Raw genomic sequence first — 22,615 nt, 5'->3', positions numbered from 1 at the left:
CAGGCTGTGGCTAAGCCATGTCTCCGCTATATCCTTTCTTTCAGGAGTACTAGTTCTGCAAGGTACGCAGGACAGCTTCTGTAAAGTTTGGAATGTAAGAGACGAGGTACTGGCAGAAGTAAAGCTTTGAGGACGGGGCGTGAGTCGTGCTTGGGTAGCTCAGTTGGTAGAGCACTTGCCCGCGAAAGGCAAAGGTCCCGAGTTCGAGTCTCGGTCCGGCACACAGTTTTAATCTGCCAGGAAGTTTCACATCAGCGCACACTCCTCTGCAGAGTGAAAATCTCATTCTGGAAACATCCCCCAGGCTGTGGCTAAGCCATGTCTCCGCTTTATCCTTTCTTTCAGGAGTACTAGTTCTGCAAGGTACGCAGGACAGCTTCTGTAAAGTTTGGAAGGTAGGAGACGAGGTACTTGCAGAAGTAAAGCTTTGAGGACGTGGCGTGAGTCGTGCTTGGGTAGCTCAGTTGGTAGAGCACTTGCCCGCGAAAGGCAAAGGTCCCGAGTCTCGGTCCGGCACACAGTTTTAATCTGCGAGGTAGTTTCACATCAGCGCACACTCCTCTGCAGAGTGAAAATCTCATTCTGGAAACATCCCCCAGGCTGTGGCTAAGCCATGTCTCCGCTATATCCTTTCTTTCAGGAGTACTAGTTCTGCAAGGTACGCAGGACAGCTTCTGTAAAGTTTGGAATGTAAGAGACGAGGTACTGGCAGAAGTAAAGCTTTGAGGACGGGGCGTGAGTCGTGCTTGAGTAGCTCAGTTGGTAGAGCACTTGCCCGCGAAAGGCAAAGGTCCCGAGTTCGAGTCTCGGTCCGGCACACAGTTTTAATCTGCCAGGAAGTTTCACATCAGCGCACACTCCTCTGCAGAGTGAAAATCTCATTCTGGAAACATCCCCCAGGCTGTGGCTAAGCCATGTCTCCGCTTTATCCTTTCTTTCAGGGGTACTAGTTCTGCAAGGTACGCAGGACAGCTTCTGTAAAGTTTGGAAGGTAGGAGACGAGGTACTTGCAGAAGTAAAGCTTTGAGGACGTGGCGTGAGTCGTGCTTGGGTAGCTCAGTTGGTAGAGCACTTGCCCGCGAAAGGCAAAGGTCCCGAGTCTCGGTCCGGCACACAGTTTTAATCTGCGAGGTAGTTTCACATCAGCGCATACTCCTCTGCAGAGTGAAAATCTCATTCTGGAAACATCCCCCAGGCTGTGGCTAAGCCATGTCTCCGCTATATCCTTTCTTTCAGGAGTACTAGTTCTGCAAGGTACGCAGGACAGCTTCTGTAAAGTTTGGAATGTAAGAGACGAGGTACTGGCAGAAGTAAAGCTTTGAGGACGGGGCGTGAGTCGTGCTTGGGTAGCTCAGTTGGTAGAGCACTTGCCCGCGAAAGGCAAAGGTCCCGAGTTCGAGTCTCGGTCCGGCACACAGTTTTAATCTGCCAGGAAGTTTCACATCAGCGCACACTCCTCTGCAGAGTGAAAATCTCATTCTGGAAACATCCCCCAGGCTGTGGCTAAGCCATGTCTCCGCTTTATCCTTTCTTTCGGGAGTGCTAGTTCTGCAAGGTACGCAGGACAGCTTCTGTAAAGTTTGGAAGGTAGGAGACGAGGTACTAGCAGAAGTAAAGCTTTGAGGACGGAGCATGAGTCGTGCTTGGGTAGATCAGTTGGCAAAGACAAAAAAAAAAAAAAAAAAAGACAAACCCAGAAACGACGTAGAACAAAAGTATCCTTGTTATAACTGGGAAACAATATGGGAAAATATTCACTGCCGGAACCTGCCAACGTATGTCAGATCGACCTGGTACTATGTTGTAAACAGGAATATTACGACGAACTCTAAACTTCACTCTATTCGATTGGCCGAGTCAACGCTGTGTACATTACGTAATATACCAGATACTGAAGAGCATAAATTGTTGTGTGACAAGGTAAAAGACATATGGCTCTACATAAGACAAAAGATAACGAGCGTCAGCAGAACAACGTCCAACGCCGTTACGCCTGCTGAATTTTTAAACCCCGACAGTATACCTTACCCTAAAACAAAACGAAACGCAATCAACTGATTGAAAGGCCAAACGATGCATTACATCCTAACAAAAGAATCAAGCAATAGGGAGGACTTCTGGGTATACCTTACAACTCAGCACCAAAAGTTGATGTGTACTAAAAAATACAAAGAAAACTACGCAAATTTTTTAACTGAAATAATACGGTAACCAATAGAAGTGCGTAATTTACATTATCCATCCAAGCATTTCGTATATTAGACGAATGCTTTGTGGTACAAGGTTGCACTTCACGTAGCGAGAGGAAGATATCCAATAGCAAGTAATCAGAGAAGATCATCAATATAGACCATTTAAGCCTATATGTATATATTACTTTGTTTTAAGTGAAGCATCCGACACAGTGATGAAACTGGTATCTACCCTTTATTTACTTTCTTTCTTTCCTTCCTTCTTTTCACAGGAAGACATATTTATGTTATTTATGTGTAAAATCAAGCAGCAGAAAACTAGTTTAATTCATTACCTTTCTGAAAAAGAGAATTTTACTTATCAGCAATAATGAGTTTGCTTCTTTCCGTTTTTCCATGCACGGAGAAAGAAAGTTATAGATGCAGTTACGTTTCCATAACAATTATGTGAATGCCTTCTCAATGGAATTTACATTTATTTTTATTCAAGCCATGTTGCAAACAAAAGCAGCAGAAGGGGCATACTTAGTTTGTCGGTCAGAAGAAGCGCGTTTCCACATCATCAAGTTACATTCTTTAAAGGCGGAGAAGCCGGGCCGGGAAGGCAACACTTGGCGAGCGTAAAGGACGAGTTGAAGGGGAGGAAGGAGACCCGACAAAGAAAAACTTTAAAAACAATACAAGGCGACCGCTCGCGGTAAGCGGGAAATCCGAGTATGTCTCCCGGTCCGGCATAAATTTCCATTGTCGTCGTTCCATTATACAACTGATGATTGGCCATATTCGCAACTGAGAATACATTTCAAGGGATTATATGCCTTAAAGTAAGAATTTCTAAGGAATGAGTATAGCGTACTGTTCTTGTCACGAATATCAAACCGTAAGCAACATTAGAAAATTGTAGCGAAATGCAGGAAGATCTGCAGCGGATAGGCACTTGGTGCAGGGAGTGGCAACTGACCCTTAACATAGACAAATGTAATGTATTGCGAATACATAGAAAGAAGGATCCTTTATTGTATGATTATATGATAGCGGAACAAACACTGGTAGCAGTTACTTCTGTAAAATATCTGGGAGTATGCGTGCGGAACGATTTGAAGTGGAATGATCATATAAAATTAATTGTTGGTAAGGCGGGTACCAGGTTGAGATTCATTGGGAGAGTCCTTAGAAAATGTAGTCCATCAACAAAGGAGGTGGCTTACAAAACACTCGTTCGACCTATACTTGAGTATTGCTCATCAGTGTGGGATCCGTACCAGATCGGGTTGACGGAGGAGATAGAGAAGATCCAAAGAAGAGCGGCGCGTTTCGTCACAGGGTTATTTGGTAACCGTGATAGCGTTACGGAGATGTTTAACAAACTCAAGTGGCAGACTCTGCAGGAGAGGCGCTCTGCATCGCGGTGTAGCTTGCTCGCCAGGTTTCGAGAGGGTGTGTTTCTGGATGAGGTATCGAATATATTGCTTCCCCCTACTTATACCTCCCGAGGAGATCACGAATGTAAAATCAGAGAGATTAGAGCGCGCACAGAGGCTTTCCGGCAGTCGTTCTTCCCGCGAACCATACGCGACTGGAACAGGAAAGGGAGGTAATGACAGTGGCACGTAAAGTGCCCTCCGCCACACACCGTTGGGTGGCTTGCGGAGTATAAATGTAGATGTAGATGTAGAATTGTCATTTGATGTAAGTATAACCCTGTTAGTTTACGTTTTGCGCTACGCCCGAAGCTTCAATATTACATGGGTGCTAATGAGCCAAAAAATTATGAGCACTGCCACCGAGATATCCAGTGCTGCCTGGTGTTGTTAAGGGCGCTTGAGGCGGTTACCAAAGTACATACGAGGTGTGACAAAAAAAAAATAAAAAAGTTGGTAGAGCACTTGCCCGCGAAAGGCAAAGGCCCCGAGTTCGAGACTCGGTCCAGCACACAGTTTTAATCTGCCAGGAAGTTTCAGCTTCTATGGCCGTTCTCCGAAAGGGCCATCCCGCTGCTCGGAAGGTCACAATTCGACCCTTTCAAACTCTCTCAGTTGGCTGCAGGGAACACGAATGCGTCTCCGTGGCGTGGTTGCCTGCGTGCTTCACACATCTGCATCACCCGGAGCCTTCTGGCTGTGAGCATTCCCCATGAAAGGGTAAACACAGATAGCGCTCCGGCAGCTGTGCCACTGCGTTATCCGTAGACGGACCACATTGAAACCACTATCGGTACATCTGCTGTCCCCCAGGTGGAGGGTACGGATATCAGATCAAAATCGACGTCCTCTTTCCATGTGTACTAATTTTTCCGGTAATGTATATTGCATTTCGTTGACATATTACTGCAGATAGTTATGATAAGTGAATTTTAATAGTAATAATGAAACTCCTGATGGTAGTAGGTAGCTTCATTACGGTACAGTCAAATCCGTACTGTTAGTTTTGTACATTTGTGCATATGAGATGATGAATATTTTTAGAACACAAGAAAAGAATTGTTAGAGTTTATACGCTTGCAGCGGAGTTATTGAAGAAACACTCTTAAACAAAATGGAAATGATCGTATGGCATTGTTGGCCTGGAGGCCCCATGCGGGGAAGTTCGGCCGCCGTACTGCAAGTCCTCTTTAGTTGACGCCACTTCGGCGTCGGTCAATGATGATGAAGGACACACAACACCCAGTCCCCTGTCGGGAATCGAACCCGGTCCTCCTGCGTGGTAGTCGGAAACGCTACCACTACGCTACGGAGACGGACAGTCTACAACATTTTTATATGTTTTAAACTTTGTAATATTTGGTTTGCCGTTCCTAATCTTCAGACAATTTACGGTATTTATCAATGATGTTACGCTAGTACGACGACCATGAATAAACATTGTGTTCAGTTCTCACATAATTAGGCAACTTGTACGTTATAAAAATAAAATAATGTAATTTTTTCCCCTGTTTACGAACGTTTATGTGGTTTGACTGTATGGTACGTTCAGTCTCCTGAATACTGTATTTTAGATTATGATACACCTTCCTGTTCATATACTAATGCGTTCATTGTTTTACTTAGTCCTTCATGTTTGTATAACAATGTCTTCACTCTTTTACTTAACCCTTTTAATTAGATGACAGAGACAATGGTAGGAAGGTTACCACACGTCAAGTTGATACATGAAATACAATGCAGTATACATTTGTCCTGTGCAGTGTCTTTGGTTAAGATGCTGTCATCCTTGCCATTGTTTTTTATGACTGAAGATCACAGGTAACTTTAGTCTTGCCCTGTGCTTCGCCACAGTATTTACTGTGAGCTGTGTGTACTCAAGTATTATACACTGATGGAAAAAATTGCAACACCAAATAATAATTACTGTAGAGGAATAAAATTTCGGGAGCACATTTGTGTAGATAATATATTTAAGTGATTAACATCGCAAGATCACAGATTAAAGTAAGCGCGACGTAAGCCTTTGCAAATGTGAAATGCTGGTACATTAATAACCGGTGTACCAGCCAGACTGTTGAATTCAAACATGTAAATGTGCATGCATTGTGTTGTACATGTGCTGGACGTCAGTTTGAGGGAGATAATGTCTCCTATGTGCTCGAGTGGACACACATCTGGTGGTCGAACAGGCCGAAACAACACGGCGACAACCTGAAGAGCATGTTGGTTTCGACAATGATATGCGAGCGAGCTTTGTCCTGTTGGAAAACATCGTCTAGGATGCTGTTTATGAATGGCAGCACAACATGTTGGATCACCAGACGGACGTATAAATTTGCAGTCAGGGTGCGCGGGATAACCACTAGAGTGCTCTTGCTGTGATACGAAATCGCACCCCATACCATAACTACAGATATACAGGGTGGTCCATTGATAGTGACCGAGCGAAATATCTCACGAAATAAGCATCAAACGAAAAAACTACAAAGAACGAAACTCGTCTAGCATGAAGGGGGAAACCAGATGGTGCTATGGTTGGCCCGCTAGATGGCGCTGCCATAGGTCAAACGGATATCAACTGCGTTTTTTTAAATATCAACCCCCATTTTTATTACATATTCGTGTAGTACGTGAACAAATATGAATGTTTTAGTTGCACCACTTTTTTCGCTTTGTGATAGATGACGCTGTAACATAGTCACCAAGTGACTTCCATCTGTTTCCTGCTTTGAAGAAGACTCTCGGCGGAAGGCGCTTCGGCAGCAATGCTGACGTCAAACAAGTCGTTCAACGCTTCTTCCGTATGCAACGCCCTGATTTTTTTCCTTGAAGGCTTTTTGAAGGTTATAAAGCCGTATGACAAATGTCTCAATGTAATTGGAAATTATGTAGAAAAATTAAGATATGTCTTATCTTTAATGTCTCATTCTCTTTTTTCTCCTTTCACACACATCTCTGACCACAGTCGACAGGGGAAACTTATTTTCCAACTCCCCTACGTATATACTCGTACTTACAAGAATATCGAACAATATTTAGAAGGCAGCTTATAGCATTTTTTTACCTCATCCTTTAATGATGTCACCTACTCCTGCTTTGTCTATTATTCTAAGTAATCTCATGTCAGAAATCCGATGTCTTGTAGCTAGTGTTTCTGACGCTGGATTACGAGGCGCTAAGTTCGAATCCTGGTTGGGTTGCGTGTTTTCCCCGCCTGGTAGAGGCTGTGAGTGTTTTCATCATAATCGAAGCGCGAGTTGCTGAAGTGACATAAAATAAAGACTTGCATCAAGGGGCCGAACTCTGTAGAAGGTGACCCCTCCCCCCCCCCCCGTCAAATACGCCTCTGTGCGCAGACACAGTAAAGGCACAAAGGGAGGTAATAGCTAATTATTGTTATTGAAAATGGTCACACAGATGGATCTAAGGATGCCATAATAACTGAATGAGACGTTGAAGGCCTGTAATTTGATACAATACGGATCGTTGTCCATTTTGAATGGCACTGTTGTCCATTTACTTAAATTCAATTTAGCATATGTGAATCCTCAGCTTAGACGGTAAAGTAAAGCATAGTGAGAATACCCGTGTTTCAGGTTCTTAGTTGATACGGAGCTATTATATTCAGAGCACAAGGACACACACAAAAACGTTACCTGAGTCTCCAGTATGTCCGGATGTGTCTCAAGTAATTCCTGGATCTCTTTCGGGAAAATGTTTTCGCCGTCTCGGATAATGCGATCTCTCAGGTGTCCAACGAGCTTTCCGTAGCCATCTTCCCTCATGATGAACAGGTCCCTGCGTAAAACAGAATATCTCTTTATTCGTATGCAAACCGTATGGAATGCATTCATTAATCCATTTCTTCAGAGTGCTTCACAAATCCTTTCATGAAGAAGAAACTTCAGGGGTGTGGAAAGAGTTTAAGTACACACAAAAAAGTGAAACCGCTTTGGAAGCGGCATTATTAAACTATAAACAATTATTATTAAAGTTTAATTTAACGCAGTTCATTTATCATGCAGTCCACTGCCATATCTTCAAGTAAGTCAATCAAGTACTGTTTATCCTATTGGTACCTTACATGGATGTTTATCGTTTAACAATAGTTATCTGTATGACTAAAAATTAAGCCCTGTTTAAAATGCATATTGTTACTTATCGTTCTTCTAATAGAAACCAAGACAATTAGATAATTTGCAGAAGAGTTGGCTGCGGTGGTATGTTTTTAATTATCTTTTGAATTTATGGTAATATTGAGTTTCAACCTTTGTGTTAGATGAGAGATTGCTCTCTCAATTAGACCAAGAAGTACAATTTCAATGGATTCTTTTGATTTCGTATTGATCAGCTGGTATCACGCAACAATTTCAGTTACTCTGACTTTCAAATTGTTTTCTTTTTTTCTGGTACTTCTTCATCTATATAAAATGGAGGCAAATACATTGACATCTAATCGCGAAGCTTGTTTGAACATCATGTTTCATATTTCAAATATTTCACACTAATTTGTCTCTAAGGCTATTTTGTTTGCTACGAATCCCTGCTGTACTAGGGAAATACATTCTGAGATAATGAAGCTAAAGTATATAAAATATTTATTCGGCAAAGGCGAGCAGTTAGAGTACTGAGTAAAAGTAGATAACCAAACTCCTCGGAAGGGTCTCTTCCAGGTTTCTCTTCATAAAAGCTACAATGAGCGAAGGACTATCTGATCATTTCTTTGTTAAGTGATCAGATGATGGTTTTAATTGCTCTTCGAGAACAGTTTTGGCCATTCTTAACTTACTATGGAATCATTTTCCGGTGATCAAAAGTATTAAATATGAACGTAATCTCCAAACTACAAAAAATGGCCCTAAAACTAACTGCGAAAAACGGTAATCGGTGCCATCGTAAAGATCTGTTCAGAACACTGGGAATTTTAGCTAAACCATGTGAGTACACTTAGCAGTCAGTAACGCATATCAAAGATAACACTTCTAACTACTGTACAGACAGCTCAGTCTGTGACCATGGAACACGATCTGTGCTGCATTGACATTTAGCAGCAAAATTCATAGAAGTATTTTCTGTTAGGGAACAAAAAATGTACAATAAACTGCAGAAGGAATTTAAAAAGCTTACTAAAGCAAACTTATTTTTTTAAAAAGACAGTTGAAAAGTACCTGTGAAGCAATACATTCTAAACAGTGAAGGATTGATTGTTTGCATAACACAGAGTGGGGATATTGTAAAAGAACTCTAAAACAAGTAAATAATAATGAAGTCTCGGTCATTTTATAACACTTTCACACTAAAATATTTCCTTTCTACTGGAAAACCTCCCAACAAAGCTCTTCTTTCTGTGCTCAGCTTCTCACCTATTACGTAAAGATCTTGACTTAAGTTTTTGAGTAAGCGAACGGAAAGGTGAAGGACATCGCTCTGGTACTGATGTCGACTTTTAGTGTATGCAGAGAATGGTGTTGAGAAACGAATGAACAGCGTCGTAGTGCTAGCTTACTCCATTACGAAATATTGTGTGTATATTGCGTGTAGTGTGTGTGAGACAACTGATCTTGTGAAATGAATAAATAGTATGGTTCTAGCTTTCTACATTAGGAAATAAATTCTTTGGAAGAGGTTTCAACAAAAGAGTATTGCACACTAGAGAGAAATCAATTGAGATTGCTCTGTTTCAAAGAGACTTACTTCGTATTTGGGGGGGGGGGGGGGGGGTTGGAGGGTCTAATCCATATCCAGCCATTTCGATTTACGTTTTCAGTAGTTTCCCTAAATTACTTCATGCAAATGCCGGATGGTTCGAGCCATAAGACCACGCATATTCTTGCCCCCATCCTTGTCAAACTAGACCTGTCAATCCCTAAATGTCTAAACATCTGAATTACATATTTTGTTCTTAAACTGAAATACCGTGAAATGTCCAGAACTCTCGTAAAAATGGTCCTCGGATGAACAAAACTACTGCTAAGATGGCCGGCGTTGTCGTGTGGTATTCAAAAGGTTCATAAAACGTTTGATCCCCATTTCTGGAAAACACTTGAGAAGCGCAGTTTACCAGAGCAGCATTTTCCTCCCTTTCTGCAAATCAATTATCGCTCGCAAACACTGTATCTACAGCTAATCGATTGTTTATAGGCTATTTTCCGGCTGTTTGTTCAACACAACACAAATTTCGGGTAATAGGAGTTGATTCTCATGTAACATAACAAACACCATCTGCTACAAGATAAATTGCTTCAATTTATCCCTCTCTGTTCATATCAATTTCTTTTCTTTTTCTTTCGAAATTGGCTGGAAATCAGAACCACACTTATTGACAGTGATGTAACAGGTTTAGTGATGACTAGCTACCAAGTTCTAATTCCACAGGACCCGCTACGAGAGCACTGCTCAACTTACTTTTCGACACTTTCTATAAAACAAGAGCTCTGAAGCAACTGATAATCGAGAATCGATGTACGACGTCAACACGCCATGACAGAATATTTTTTCAACAAAAGGATGATACTTTATGAATATTAATAAATTCTGACATCAATATAAATGTACAGAAAAATTTACGAAATACTTTGTTTTGGCAAAATCCGATTCCAGAGTTGTAACTAGAATGGTGGATTTGAGAATCTCCTGATTGTAATTCGAGAAATAACGGGACACATGTAGATATCAACGCGAATGTTGTGCCCGCGAGGCGTGTTGCCGCGATTCCACTGCAAGCTAGCCTGGCCTCTAGCCATGCAGGTTGCACGGGACAGCCTAACTTCCAGGCGGAGCGAGTACGTTAGCCATTCGAATGGCGTCGTACAAAGGTCGCCAGCATAACGGGAACTATGTTGCATGTCAGCAGGCACGTGGAACAAAAAGCGAACAGTTTCATATCACTGCGAAAACCAGGATATAAACCAGGTTCTGTGGCGTGCTGTGCCGTTGCAGCTCTAGTTCACCACAGATCACCTGCTGTGAAGCACAGACCGGTCCGTCGAAGTAACAGCCACACTCGCTGTTGATGCGTTCAACACAGAATCAGCAGCCCAACGATAACGCAAGACATCACCATGGAGCAGTGCCTACATTGGGAAGAAAATACAGGGTGAGTCAAAAATAATTTTACAGATTTTGGAACGATATAGAAATTTTTTGAGATAACTTACAGAATTGATATATGTGTCACTTTTTAGCTAACAGACTTAAGTTTGCTTCGCCTAGTAAAACAGTATCCCATTCCGCCACCAGGAGCGCCAGTGCAGTGCACAGTTAAAGTAGCTACTTTCACTGGTGCGGATCGTGCTCGCTCTCCGGACTTGACAACGTGGGATTCTTTTCTCTGGGGTTTAATTAAATATCGTGTGTAGAATGAAATTTTCACCCTACAACGGAGTGTGCGCTGATATGAAATTTCCTGGCAGATTAAAACTGTGTGCCAGACCGAGAGTCGAACTCGGGACCTTTGCTTTTCGCGGGCAAGTGCTCTACTGACTGAGCTACCCAAGCACGACTCACGCCCCGTCCTCACAGCTTTAATTCCGCCAGTACCTCGTCTCCTACATTCCAAACTTCACAGAAGCCCTCCTGCGAACCTTGCAGAACTAGCACTCTTGGAAGAAAGGAGCACTTGCCTGGGAAAGGCAAAGGTTCCGATTTCGAGTCTCGGTCCGGCACACAGTTTTAATCAGCTAATCGTGTGTATTTTCCTCGCTTACCAAACAATTTAGGTAACCTGAAAAATCGAACCTAAGCTGCAATTGCACGAGTAATGTCCAATTTGCTGCAGCGAGTGTGGGAAGAAATTGATAATCTATGGGATGTTTACTGCATCGCAGACGGTAGTCACATGGAACAAAAAAGACACTGGACACTTTTTTGTGAAACTTGACTTTGTTTGCTACAAAATAATACATCTACCTACTCTTGAAGTTATCTCAATAAATTTCTATATCATTCCAGAATTGTGAAGTCCGTTTTGACTCAACCTGCAACAGTGCTAACCGATTTGGGCTTAGTCCCTAAATGGGTCTGGTGCAGGCTGGGACTGTTTATACAATGGTCACAGGAGAGTTGAATATTTATGTTATGTAATATATCAGTGCAGGACACAGATATTTGTAGTTATTTCTGTAGTTGTACTTATTGTGTCTGGGTGCCTGACACTGTTTGTTGGTGCTAGGGCCTGTTCAGACAGGCACATCAGTGGTAGCTCATGCGCAATTGTCAACGTATAGTAGTCACAGTAGCCACATTGACTAGTGCCAAAGTGAAGTTATAACAATGAGATATGAGCAAAACTGGTGACCTTTTTGATGTGTTTTTCCCATATAAGTCGTCTCCAGGACACGGGACATCGCAAGCTGTGGTCTTAGTGCGGAAAGTCATCTTGCAGGAAACACAACAGCACAAGTACGTAACCTGGCGCCGTTTCGACGTGCTGCCGATGGTGGAGGTGCGGTGCTTACCCTGTGCGGAGCCAGCGCTCGCGGTAGTAGAGTCTGCGCGTGCTCTCCTCGTCCGACCAGTAGCGCGCCACGGTGACGTAGCCACGCACACACAGCTCGCCCACCGTCCCCATGGGCACCACTTTGCGCTGCTCGTCCACCACCTTCACCTGGAACTGACAGCCTAAAGACACAAACTGCCTCCCAGCAGAGTCTGTAAAGAAACTGGTTCTCTACTTTAAAAAAAAAAAAAACAAAAACAACCTTTTTAAATAATAAAACATAGCCGATACAAGAAATCTGATTACCCCTGTTAGTCATGAACGAGAAAAAAAAATAAATTAGGTAATTCGGTACAATTATTACATAAATACGATAAGTCACTTTAAAGGGGGTCAAATGAACAATTAAAGTCAATAAAATTCGAGTAAACCTGCAAAAGTAAAAACAAATTATTGTAGGGGCCTACATAGACATCGCGCATCTGCTAGATGCCCACGAAATACGTAATTTTGTTTTGAAGCTGACAGCCAATGAGAAAATAGGTGCAGTTTTCAAGCTGTAATGGTGGACAGCATCAGCTGGTAATATACGTAATTTTATGGTAGCTAATTTTACTACACAAAAAATAAAATATGTACTCCCTCCACAAAAAGTTACAAACAAACATTAAAATAAAATTATAATGAGCAGCAAAATGTCTGAGAAGAATTTTCAAAGAAAATTATTAATTGACTTTAATTGGCGGGTTTCAACACTGTCAACAACACGAAATAATGGAAAGAATATTTATTGGGACTAAACAAAATTGAGACACTGTGACAGTATTTTTAAAATAGTTAATTTAACTGCAATTGTCTTTAATTTTGAAATGAGAGAGAGCGTAATAATTTTCTTTTAATGTCTTAACTGTTGCTGCAGGCAGTGCGATGACGTCAGCGGTGGTCCGCGCGGACGATGTGTGAAGTGAATCCTGGTTCGTCGCGTGAAGGTAATGACGGATCCTCTTGTTTCATTAATATTCCAGTTACGGCGGTGGTCCACGTCGCCGTTGTAGTCGAATCAGCGTATATTACCAGCTGATGCTGTCCGCCATTACTGCTTGAAAACTGCACCTATTTTCTCATTGGCTGTCAGCTTCAAAACAAAATTACGTATTTCGCGGGCATCTAGCAGATGCGCGATAATAATAGTTTCAGTATGCGCGTTGTCGTTACGCGGGCGACGTTTTATTATTAAAAGTTTATAAATCATGCGGTGCGGGTAGGTCGGAGTTATGTAACGTCTTTAGCATTTAAAATATATATCCGGTTAATGCCAATACTTCGTACAGTTCTTTCACCGTGTTGCACAGGAAAACAGTCACATGTGTTTTTCAGTATAACAGTCTGTTAAACATCAGTTCAATAACGTCGTCGTCTTTAATACAGTTTGGACGATATAATAAATGTTTCTTGATCAAATCACAGCACTGTTCTTTTACTTAACATTTTGGTTTGGTCCACTTTCACGCAATTCTAACAGTTAGTGTCTCCACACGACAATGGTGTCTGGTTCGTGGCTAATTGTCACAAGTTCACACAGTCTGTATAATCGTCACCGCAAACACTCGATATACTTTTCAGGTTTTACTGTTCACTTAATAATGCACGATCTCCTGTTAACACAGCGGACGCACTGTAATTAATTGTTCTTCCGTGTATCACCGTCTTTCACGCCGAAATTTTCCACCCGCGAACCGGCCGCGTACCACAACAACTCGCACGCACTCTATCGATAGTCGTTCGCTCTCTCTCTAACACAATACTTCTCCGAGCCTAACCAAAGTTTTACAAAGCATATAGAACCAGAACATTCATATTCGTACAATACAAAATATAACACAGTAGCAAAATGAATGAAGAAAGAATGTGACGTATTAACAAAGAATAGTTGAAATAAATGATACATACGTACTATGACAGGGTAATGAACAAGAGAAAAAAAATGATCGACTTTCGGGGAAAGCAATGTCTTTACAAGTCCAAAGGCGTTGCTCCATCTTACGTACGAGGGCCATTCGACAAGTAAGGTCCGATCAATCGCGAAATGGAAACCACAGGAAAAATCCGATGAAACTTTGCACCAATGTGTTAGACAGTCTTTATAGTATGCCCGTTCACCGCTTCAGTTCGCTCTATTCAGTTCTGAGCACGTAAAGACGCCTAAAAAATTGTCTTCCGCCAAGTATGAGTGATTGTGAGAGATTTCGCCTGATTTCATGCAGCCTACATAACGTAACTGTCAATGCATTTTCTTCTTTATGAAAATTCTCGGACGCACACTGCAGGGGCAATGACAGGAATCGTTAGCGCTAGGATTTCACCCGGAACAAGACCCGCCCATTCACCCCCGGTTTTCCCGGTCTTTGTTCGGCGCCTAGGCAGCTTTTCAGTTGACCCACGTGGTTTACCGTGTTCGGCTGCACTTGGAGTTGTTACATTAATGTCTTGCTAGGTCTTAAATGTTGCCAGATAGTTAAAAGACACGTTACAAAAAACGTGCACAGTTGGCCTCAGCTGTGCCAGGTACTTCCACAGCAAACATAGGAGGAAACAATTTAGCACTGAATTCTTTAAATACGAGAACTCAGTATTCAGATGAATAGCCTATGAAGAAACGTACTTCTATGTGAGAAAAAGCACCCAAAACTAAAACAGGAAAAACCTACCCTCAAAGAATAATTTGCTTGGAGAAAGAGGAACCACAGTATACTTGACACTTAAGTTTCAGAACTCAGACAGTATGTGTGAAACAAGCACCAATGTTCACTATACATCCAAAGGGCATCAAAATTACTTTGTTCTTGCTAGATTGATCCAAGCTGTTTTCGCATCTTATTCACTGAATATTTTTGCTGACAAGTTTTAGGGGTGGATTAAGAGCTAGCACAGCATGAAGGACGTTTTACAGCCGTGAAACACTGCAGCATTTATTTCCTCCATATCCGCTCTGTGACAAACATATACATCATCATTATTATTTTTAAAAAATAGTTTGAATGATATTTATGAAATTAATAAATCTTTTGGTTAAAAACAGACAAGACAAAGAATGACGGCAATTATTTTCCTGAGGCGTTTGCAACAGCATATAGGACACTAATCACACAGAAACAGCCACAATTCTTTATAATCTTGTTTATAATGCGCAGGTATGGCACTGGAAGAATCTACAAGTTAAAATTCACCCATTACCCATGCAAATACTAACGAAATTTGTCGTATAAGCAAATATCTTACTGCTTTCATTAGGCATTTCTACTTCATGGCATTTTATATTCTTTAATTTTCGTGAGCTACTGTGAGGTCCTACATAAACAAAACGACTTTGACTTATTTCTATATAACGTTGATTTTATACAACAGAGTTATTCGACTGCATCCGTGGCTTTACTACCGACATGAAAGATTCAAAACCATTGTTCTCGCATTGTATATTTGCTCTGCTGTTTCCCTCAAATTAACGTATTACAATAAGTGAATTAGTTATTGAAAACTTGTCCTTATTGCCATTAAATAACATCACGTTATTTTTTGTTTTCTATTGCTGGCGATGCTTTCAATTCTCTATAAATATTTTTATTTCTTTAATAATGCACATTCATATTATATTACAATCCAGCAAAACTTAAATTTCTTATCGTCACTGAATTTCATCACAGTCTGTGTTGGACTGTGATGATAACTACTTTGATGTAGCTTCCAGTTTGCGGAACTGGCGGCTGTTTAGGGGAGGGCTTTACAGGAGGAGGAGATTAGTGTTTAACGTCCCATCGACAACGAGGTCATTAGAGACGGAGCGCAAGCTCGGATAAGGGAAGGATGGGGAAGGAAATCGGCCGTGCCCTTTCAAAGGAACCATCCCGGCATTTGCCTGAAGCGATTTAGGGAAATCACGGAAAACCTGAATTAGGATGGCCGGAGACGGGATTGAACCGTCGTCCTCCCGAATGCGAGTCCAGTGTGCTAACCACTGCGCCACCTCGCTCGGTGGAGGGCCTTACACTACGGATAGGCACGGAGGGGGGGTGAATGGACGGGACTTGTTCCGGGTGAAATTCTAGCGCGAAGGGCACGTGGCAATGACGATGCTCCTTCAGTGGGAAGTGTTAGGTCGTCCAACAGGCAGCCCGGACTTGCCGCCCTCTGATTCTCATCTCAGATCACACGAATCGCTGGCTATGAAGACAGCAATTTAGCACAGGCGACAAGCTGCAGATCAGGGTAGAGAACTGGCAGAAAGCACTGGCGTATGCCTTCTATGACGAGGGTACTGGAAAGTTAGTACAACGCCACGACGAATGTTTCAGTCGGAGGGGAGACTATACAGAGAAGTAGCAGGTAGGTGTAACTAACTGTTGCAAGTAAAACACTTTTGATTTTCACAGTGGTTTAAATTTCGCGATCAATCGGACTTTACTTTCCGAATGGCCTTCGTATGATACACGGAGTTGTGTAGCCAGGGTTCGGTTTGGGAAAAGGGGGCGGGGGGGGGGGGGGGGAGGTCAGAGTTTTCGACTGTCTCCTCCACATCAGCGCCACTTACAGCCATGTAAAACTAAAAGATAAGTAACATGCAATATGTTACATTAATTACAATTCTTCTCGTTCTTACACTCTTATATCAAAACATGTCCAGTGTCCTTGTAAAAATGGTTTACGGTGGATTAAAACAAAAACGACAACAACAACTACTACTACAACCACTATTATTGTTATTGAAATAAATGGTTGTAGCATCGTCATAAGTTGCATTGAGAAGTATCTTTTTTTATTTCTTGACGGTGATTAATTTCGGACACCTGTGTCTATTTTCAAACCATCCAAATCGTGTGACAATACAAGTGATAGCCTATGTACCAAAACTGTCCCTGCAGTGATGCTCAAAGCGGCACTGTGGCCGACTAAAAAACAGCAGATAGACCTCATAAGGCAACTCTAATGTCTATTCTATGTGGTCTATTTACTGTTGTTGAGTCGTCGACAACAGTGACGCTTTGAGCATCACTGCAGGGGCGGTTTTGGTACATAGGCTATCACTTGTATTGTCACACGATTTGGACGGTTTGAAAATAGACACAGGCGCCCCACATTAATCACCGTCAAGAAATAAAATAAGATACTTCTCAACGCAACTTATGACGGTGCTACAACGATTTATTTCAAATATAAAACAAGGTACGGACCAATTTTTCACCTACAGAAAGCCGTAAGTTCGTATTATTATTATTATAAGTATTTCTTTCTTTTCTCAGACGTTATGTCTGGTTAAAAATAGAAAGTGACGCGGACCTTGATCAAGCGTGACTTTCTTTTAACTGTACGGTATATGACATGTATCAATAACTACAGATTTCTGCAGTTGTATATATACGTTTGGTTTATTATTATTATTATTATTATAAGTGATTTTAAAGTAGTACGCCTTAGCCATCTACAAATAATTCTTAGATATGGCATGAAATTCCCAAATTATTATCACCGTCATTATTCCTGGTGCCTTACTAGAAGGTAGGGGATAAAGTAAACTATAATGATGTACAGACAGACTAAAATTAATCGACGCAAATGTAACTTTTAACAGGACAGGGCACACTACTGTATTCACCCACAGGGGAAGGGTGAATTCATTCATTCATTCATTCATTCATACCTCGCATTCCATACATCCCATCAAGAAGTAAAACATTCAGGGATGTGGAAGGAGTCGAGGTACACATTAACAAAAGATAACCATTTCATAAAAACTTAATGTGTACAGTGTGCAAACAATGAACTACTACTACTACCACTATTTCCACTACTATTACTAGATGGCTAATTGCTAACTGTGCTTATGCCATCTGAATTTAACATTGTAAGCTAGAAGATAAGCTACTACTCAGAAAAATGATGCTGCCTCCTTAACTGAACTAAATATATGCTGTTTATCTCCTACAGACGAAATGGCTCTAAGCACTGTGGGACTTAACATCTGAGGTTATCAGTCCCCTAGACTTAGAACTGCTTAAACCTAACTAACCTAAGGACATCACACACATCCATGCCCGAGGCAGGATTCGAACCTGCGACCATAGCAGCAGCGCGGTTCCGGACTGAAGCGCCTAGAACCGCTCTGCCACAGTGGCTGGCTTTAAATTGTTTGTTAATATGTACACTTTGTACATCTGGAAACAGAGGACAAACATAGAAATTATTGTTTATAAATAAACTATGGTAGATAAAATAAATTTGATAACAACACAATATTTCTCGGAAAATTTCCGTGTAATTTGATGTATCATATGGTATAAAACGTCAAAATTAAGAATTTCAGCAATTTTCACGTTCAGTAGTTTAACTGACTTCTGTGGTGCTTGACCGAGGTTTCCTGGGCGAACAGCGGCAATTTGGAGAGGAGCCTACGTACGGACGCCGTTGGAGGCGGTCAGACTATGTTAAGAGAAAGTTTTATACGAGCAGTGAAATAGCCACTAGTTCGCGTGTGTGAATTATTCAGAGTTCCTACTTTCAGACATGGATATTTTGCGACATCTGATGAACTTCTTATTTCCCGGATTGTGTGTGATACAAGACGCACTTATAAGATTTCAGTGTGTAACCACTGTGGAATTAATAGTTTGAGATACTGTGGAACGTCAAAGGTTTTCTAAAGATATCCCACGCAATTAATCGTGGCTTATTCAGCCGTCTCCAAGATCTTAAGTAACTCGGTGAGGCTCTGAAATTAATTTATTGTGAACTGTAAATTTCTATATTTTTCTTTGTTCTTATTGGAAAAGAACTCAGATTTGTGAAACTTTCAAAAATGCGTGAGTGCGTACGTGATTTTTGCATAGCAGATCCGATCTGCATTTATATTAAATATTTTGGTGGAACATTGGGTACATTGTCCCACGAATGTGAGTTGGCGCCCCATACACGAAACGTAACCAAACTTGTAAGTCCAACCACATTTACGTGGGCCCATTAAAGTGTTTGTGCTGTGTATGTGTGGGAGAATCTTTTGTTACAGTAGCACGTGGGGGCTCCCAGCTGATATAGAACTTGCGAACAGCTTAGAACTTTGATTTTCGGCGAGTCAGCTGATATAGAAGTTGCGAACAGCTTAGAACTTTGATTTTCGGCGAGCTGATGGAGAGAGACTCTATGGTGTTATTTCGTCATTCACACCACATGCACATTCCCATACAACCTGTACGGTCGTATCGGACGCATAGAGTTCGCGATGCGGCTTTTTACTGGACGACTCATCAACCGCTACAGCACGAGATTGTCTGCTAGCAGTCGGGTTGCGGAAGCGAACTCGTAGTTCAAATGGCTCTGAGCACTATGGGACTTAACTTCTGACGTCATCAGTCCCCTAGACTTAGAACTACTTAAACCTAACGATATCACACACATCCATGCCCGAGGCAGGATTCGAACCTGCGACCGTAGCAGCCGCGTGGTTCCAGACTGAAACGCCTAGAACCGCTCGGTCACCGAGGCCGGCGAAGATAAGATTAGTACTTGTTCCATAGATCATGAATACGACACTTCGTAATGGTGTGGAACGTGTCAGGTTAATAAAAGGTGTCTGTACAAGATATTACATTACACAAAATATTACATGACACTTAACATTTTGTTTTGGGGTGGGGGGGGGGGGGGAAATTACCCACTTACTATATCCAAAAGTTCATCTAATGAGTAAAAGAAGTTGCCATTCAGAAATTCTTTTAGTTTCCTTTTAAATGCTATATGGCTATCTGTCAGACTTTTGATGCTATTAGGTAAGTGACCAAAGAGTTTTGTGGCAGCATAAGTTACCCCTTTCTGAGCCAAAGTTAGATTTAACCTTGAGTAGTGAAGATCATCCTTTCTCCTAGTGTTGTAGCCATGTACACTGCTATTACTTTTGGGTTCGTTCGGATATATATTGTGAGGCTACAGTGAAGATCCCTAGCTCGTTTAGTGACTGCAGGATGATCTTGGATGATCTCCAGCAATTATTGTGAGCTCCAGCAAATATTCGTAGTGATGCGTTGCCACGTACGCACACCATACTTGACATGCGGAAATTGCGTTTTGCTGCACTGAATATGCTGAAATAAGATTTTTTAAGGATTAAATTTTGACGAGCACGTTCCACAGGCAAGGGGATGCTGGATAACAGTTTGGTAGCGGTCGGCCAAGGCGTTCGTGGTGTCACACTTTCCACTTCCGTCGGTATGTTTGCCACTCGCTGGACACAAGGGAAGATGGCGGCGCTGCGTTGCTCACCTCACCTCGACGTGTTGCGAGACAGCTCCCACGGTGTTGAGCATCTGATCCTCCGAGTCGGTTGGCTGAGACTGGAAGACCACAGGGCTCGTCTCCGTCAGACCGTACAGAGACTGCAGGCACAAGGCAACATGCCAGGTCCGCATTAATACGTGACTTTTTGAATACACACAGAAAAAGATACAAGGTAATACTAGGGACTTTCGGTAACTGAATTTCGATAATATTAAACAAATTATGAAGTAGGGGAGAGCGTTGTACCTGGAGGATAGTGCATCTAGGAACACGTTGTAAGGTGGTCATGTCATTTTGATTTTTGTTTGTTGTCGTTGTGCACGTCAGAGAGAGAGCAAGTTATGTTACGGTTAAAAACAATAATTGGTCTTGCAGTCGCACAATCTTTGTGTCTGAGCAGTCTGATACATTCTTAGTTGAAGTGTGGTAGGTGATGGGCGTATTCTGTAGTACTGTGTTGACTTCTGATTGTACCTGTTAGGTGAAGAAACATTTATTGTAAAGGAAAGCAAGGATGAATATGATGTATATACTGGAAGGCGAATAAATATATATATATATATATATATATATATATATATATATATATATATATATATATATATTTTGAGAGAAGCACTTCGAGGTAAGACTGCAACACTGCGCACCTAATTTGTAGAAATGATTATTGGGAGCTAGTTAACTTCGTTCACTTGCTCAGAGCTGAGAGAAAGACCACCCCACTTCCCTGAGTCATGCATTAATACAAAAAATGGCTCTGAGCACTATGGGACTTAACTACTGAGGTCATCAGTCCCCTAGAACTTAGAACTACTTAAACCTAACTAACCTAAGGACATCACACACATCCATGCCCGAGGCAGGATTCGAACCTGCGACCGCAGCCGTCGCGCGGTTCCAGACTGTAGCGCCTAGAACCGCTCGGCCACCGCGGCCGGCGATGCATTTATATATTAACTGATAAAGCTGTTTGGTTTTTAAATAAATTTTTTAACATTATTTCCTTTTAAATCATTGTTCACTTTGTCAAGCATTGTACTGTTCAGACCAATGTCATGTGTGAAGATCACGTGAAGTTTTACTTTGTATTTTTGAATACATGCTTCATTCTAAAATCGTTGTCTTGGGTCAGGGTTCAAAAATGGTTCAAATGGCTCTGAGCGCTATGGGACTTAACTTCTGAGGTCATCAGTCCCCTAGAACTTAGAACTACTTAAACCTAACTAACCTAAGGACATCACACACATCCACGCCCGAGGCAGGATTCGAACCTGCGACCGTAGCGGTCGCGCGGTTCCAGACTGTAGCGCCTAGAACCGCTCGGCCATTCCGGCCGGCTTGGATCAAGGCTTCCCAACCTTTTTAGCTGGCGGACCCCCTTCTTCAGCCGAAAATCCATGGCGGACCCCTCGTCAGTCAAGAGCACAGTACCTTTAAATTTCAGAGCGAAACCAATGGGATCTGAAAGCTTCTTAATGCAAGTGCCATCTTCCCAATGACCCCCCACCCCCAGAAGTATCAATAGTCTTTGGTTTAGAGATGAATGAAAACAACTTGAAATTAACGAAGCAATCTGAATTCCCACTGTATCCAGACACTTACTAGTGGATCTACTCCCTTTGTTCAACACACTATAGCCTGATTAAAACTACTTGGTAATTCACATTTCACACGTTGGAGCAGCCTTTCTCCAAGAGCAATCAACGTCTCGTCCAAAATGTTCGCTGTTGACAAGCTGCAGCTTGTGGTCTTTTCACTTCCACTGTTTGGCTACTTTTGTGTAAGGAGCATGCATGTTTCGTAACAGTCGTGTGTGTGTGTGTGTGTGTGTGTGTGTGTGTGTGGTTTTTCGTGAAATCCGAAGAAAAATGTTCAAATGTATGTAAAGTCTATGGGACTTAACTGCTGGTGTCATTAGTCCCTAGTCTTGCACACTATTAACCTAAGTTTAACACACTATTAACCTAAGTTTAACTTCCGCTAAGGGCAACACACACACACACACACACACACACACACACATGCCCGAGGAAGGACTCGAACCTCAGACGGCCGCCCAATCCACGACGACATGGCGCCCTAGACTGCGCGGCCATTCCGCGCGGCTGTGAAGAAAAGAGGCAGAGCCGGATACAAACACATCACGAAAGAAAAGAGGCCAAGGAATTGCCTTTAAAGGACTATTGTGACATCTGTTGTGCAATGCGTGGGAATACATTCACCCAGTTTACATGCGTTTCCAA

At 42.0% G+C, this 22,615-nt stretch overlaps 1 protein-coding gene across 1 annotated transcript in view; it reads right to left on the bottom strand.

The window, feature by feature from the left end:
* Positions 1 to 22,615, bottom strand: part of LOC126092643 (medium-chain acyl-CoA ligase ACSF2, mitochondrial-like) — a 270,564-nt gene that overhangs the window by 18,958 nt on the left and 228,991 nt on the right. The window contains exons 9-11 of the mRNA XM_049908366.1: positions 20,363 to 20,470; positions 12,073 to 12,221; positions 7,273 to 7,414 (exon numbers count right to left, since the gene is read on the bottom strand). Coding sequence (XP_049764323.1) covers positions 7,273 to 7,414; positions 12,073 to 12,221; positions 20,363 to 20,470 — 399 coding nt within the window. The remainder of the gene's footprint in view (positions 1 to 7,272; positions 7,415 to 12,072; positions 12,222 to 20,362; positions 20,471 to 22,615) is intronic.

This window comes from Schistocerca cancellata, chromosome 7 (genome assembly GCF_023864275.1).
Source record: "Schistocerca cancellata isolate TAMUIC-IGC-003103 chromosome 7, iqSchCanc2.1, whole genome shotgun sequence".
Classification (NCBI taxonomy): domain Eukaryota; kingdom Metazoa; phylum Arthropoda; class Insecta; order Orthoptera; family Acrididae; genus Schistocerca; species Schistocerca cancellata.
The sequence above is the reverse complement of the archived record's forward strand: the minus strand, read 5'-3'. Positions and strand labels throughout refer to the sequence as shown.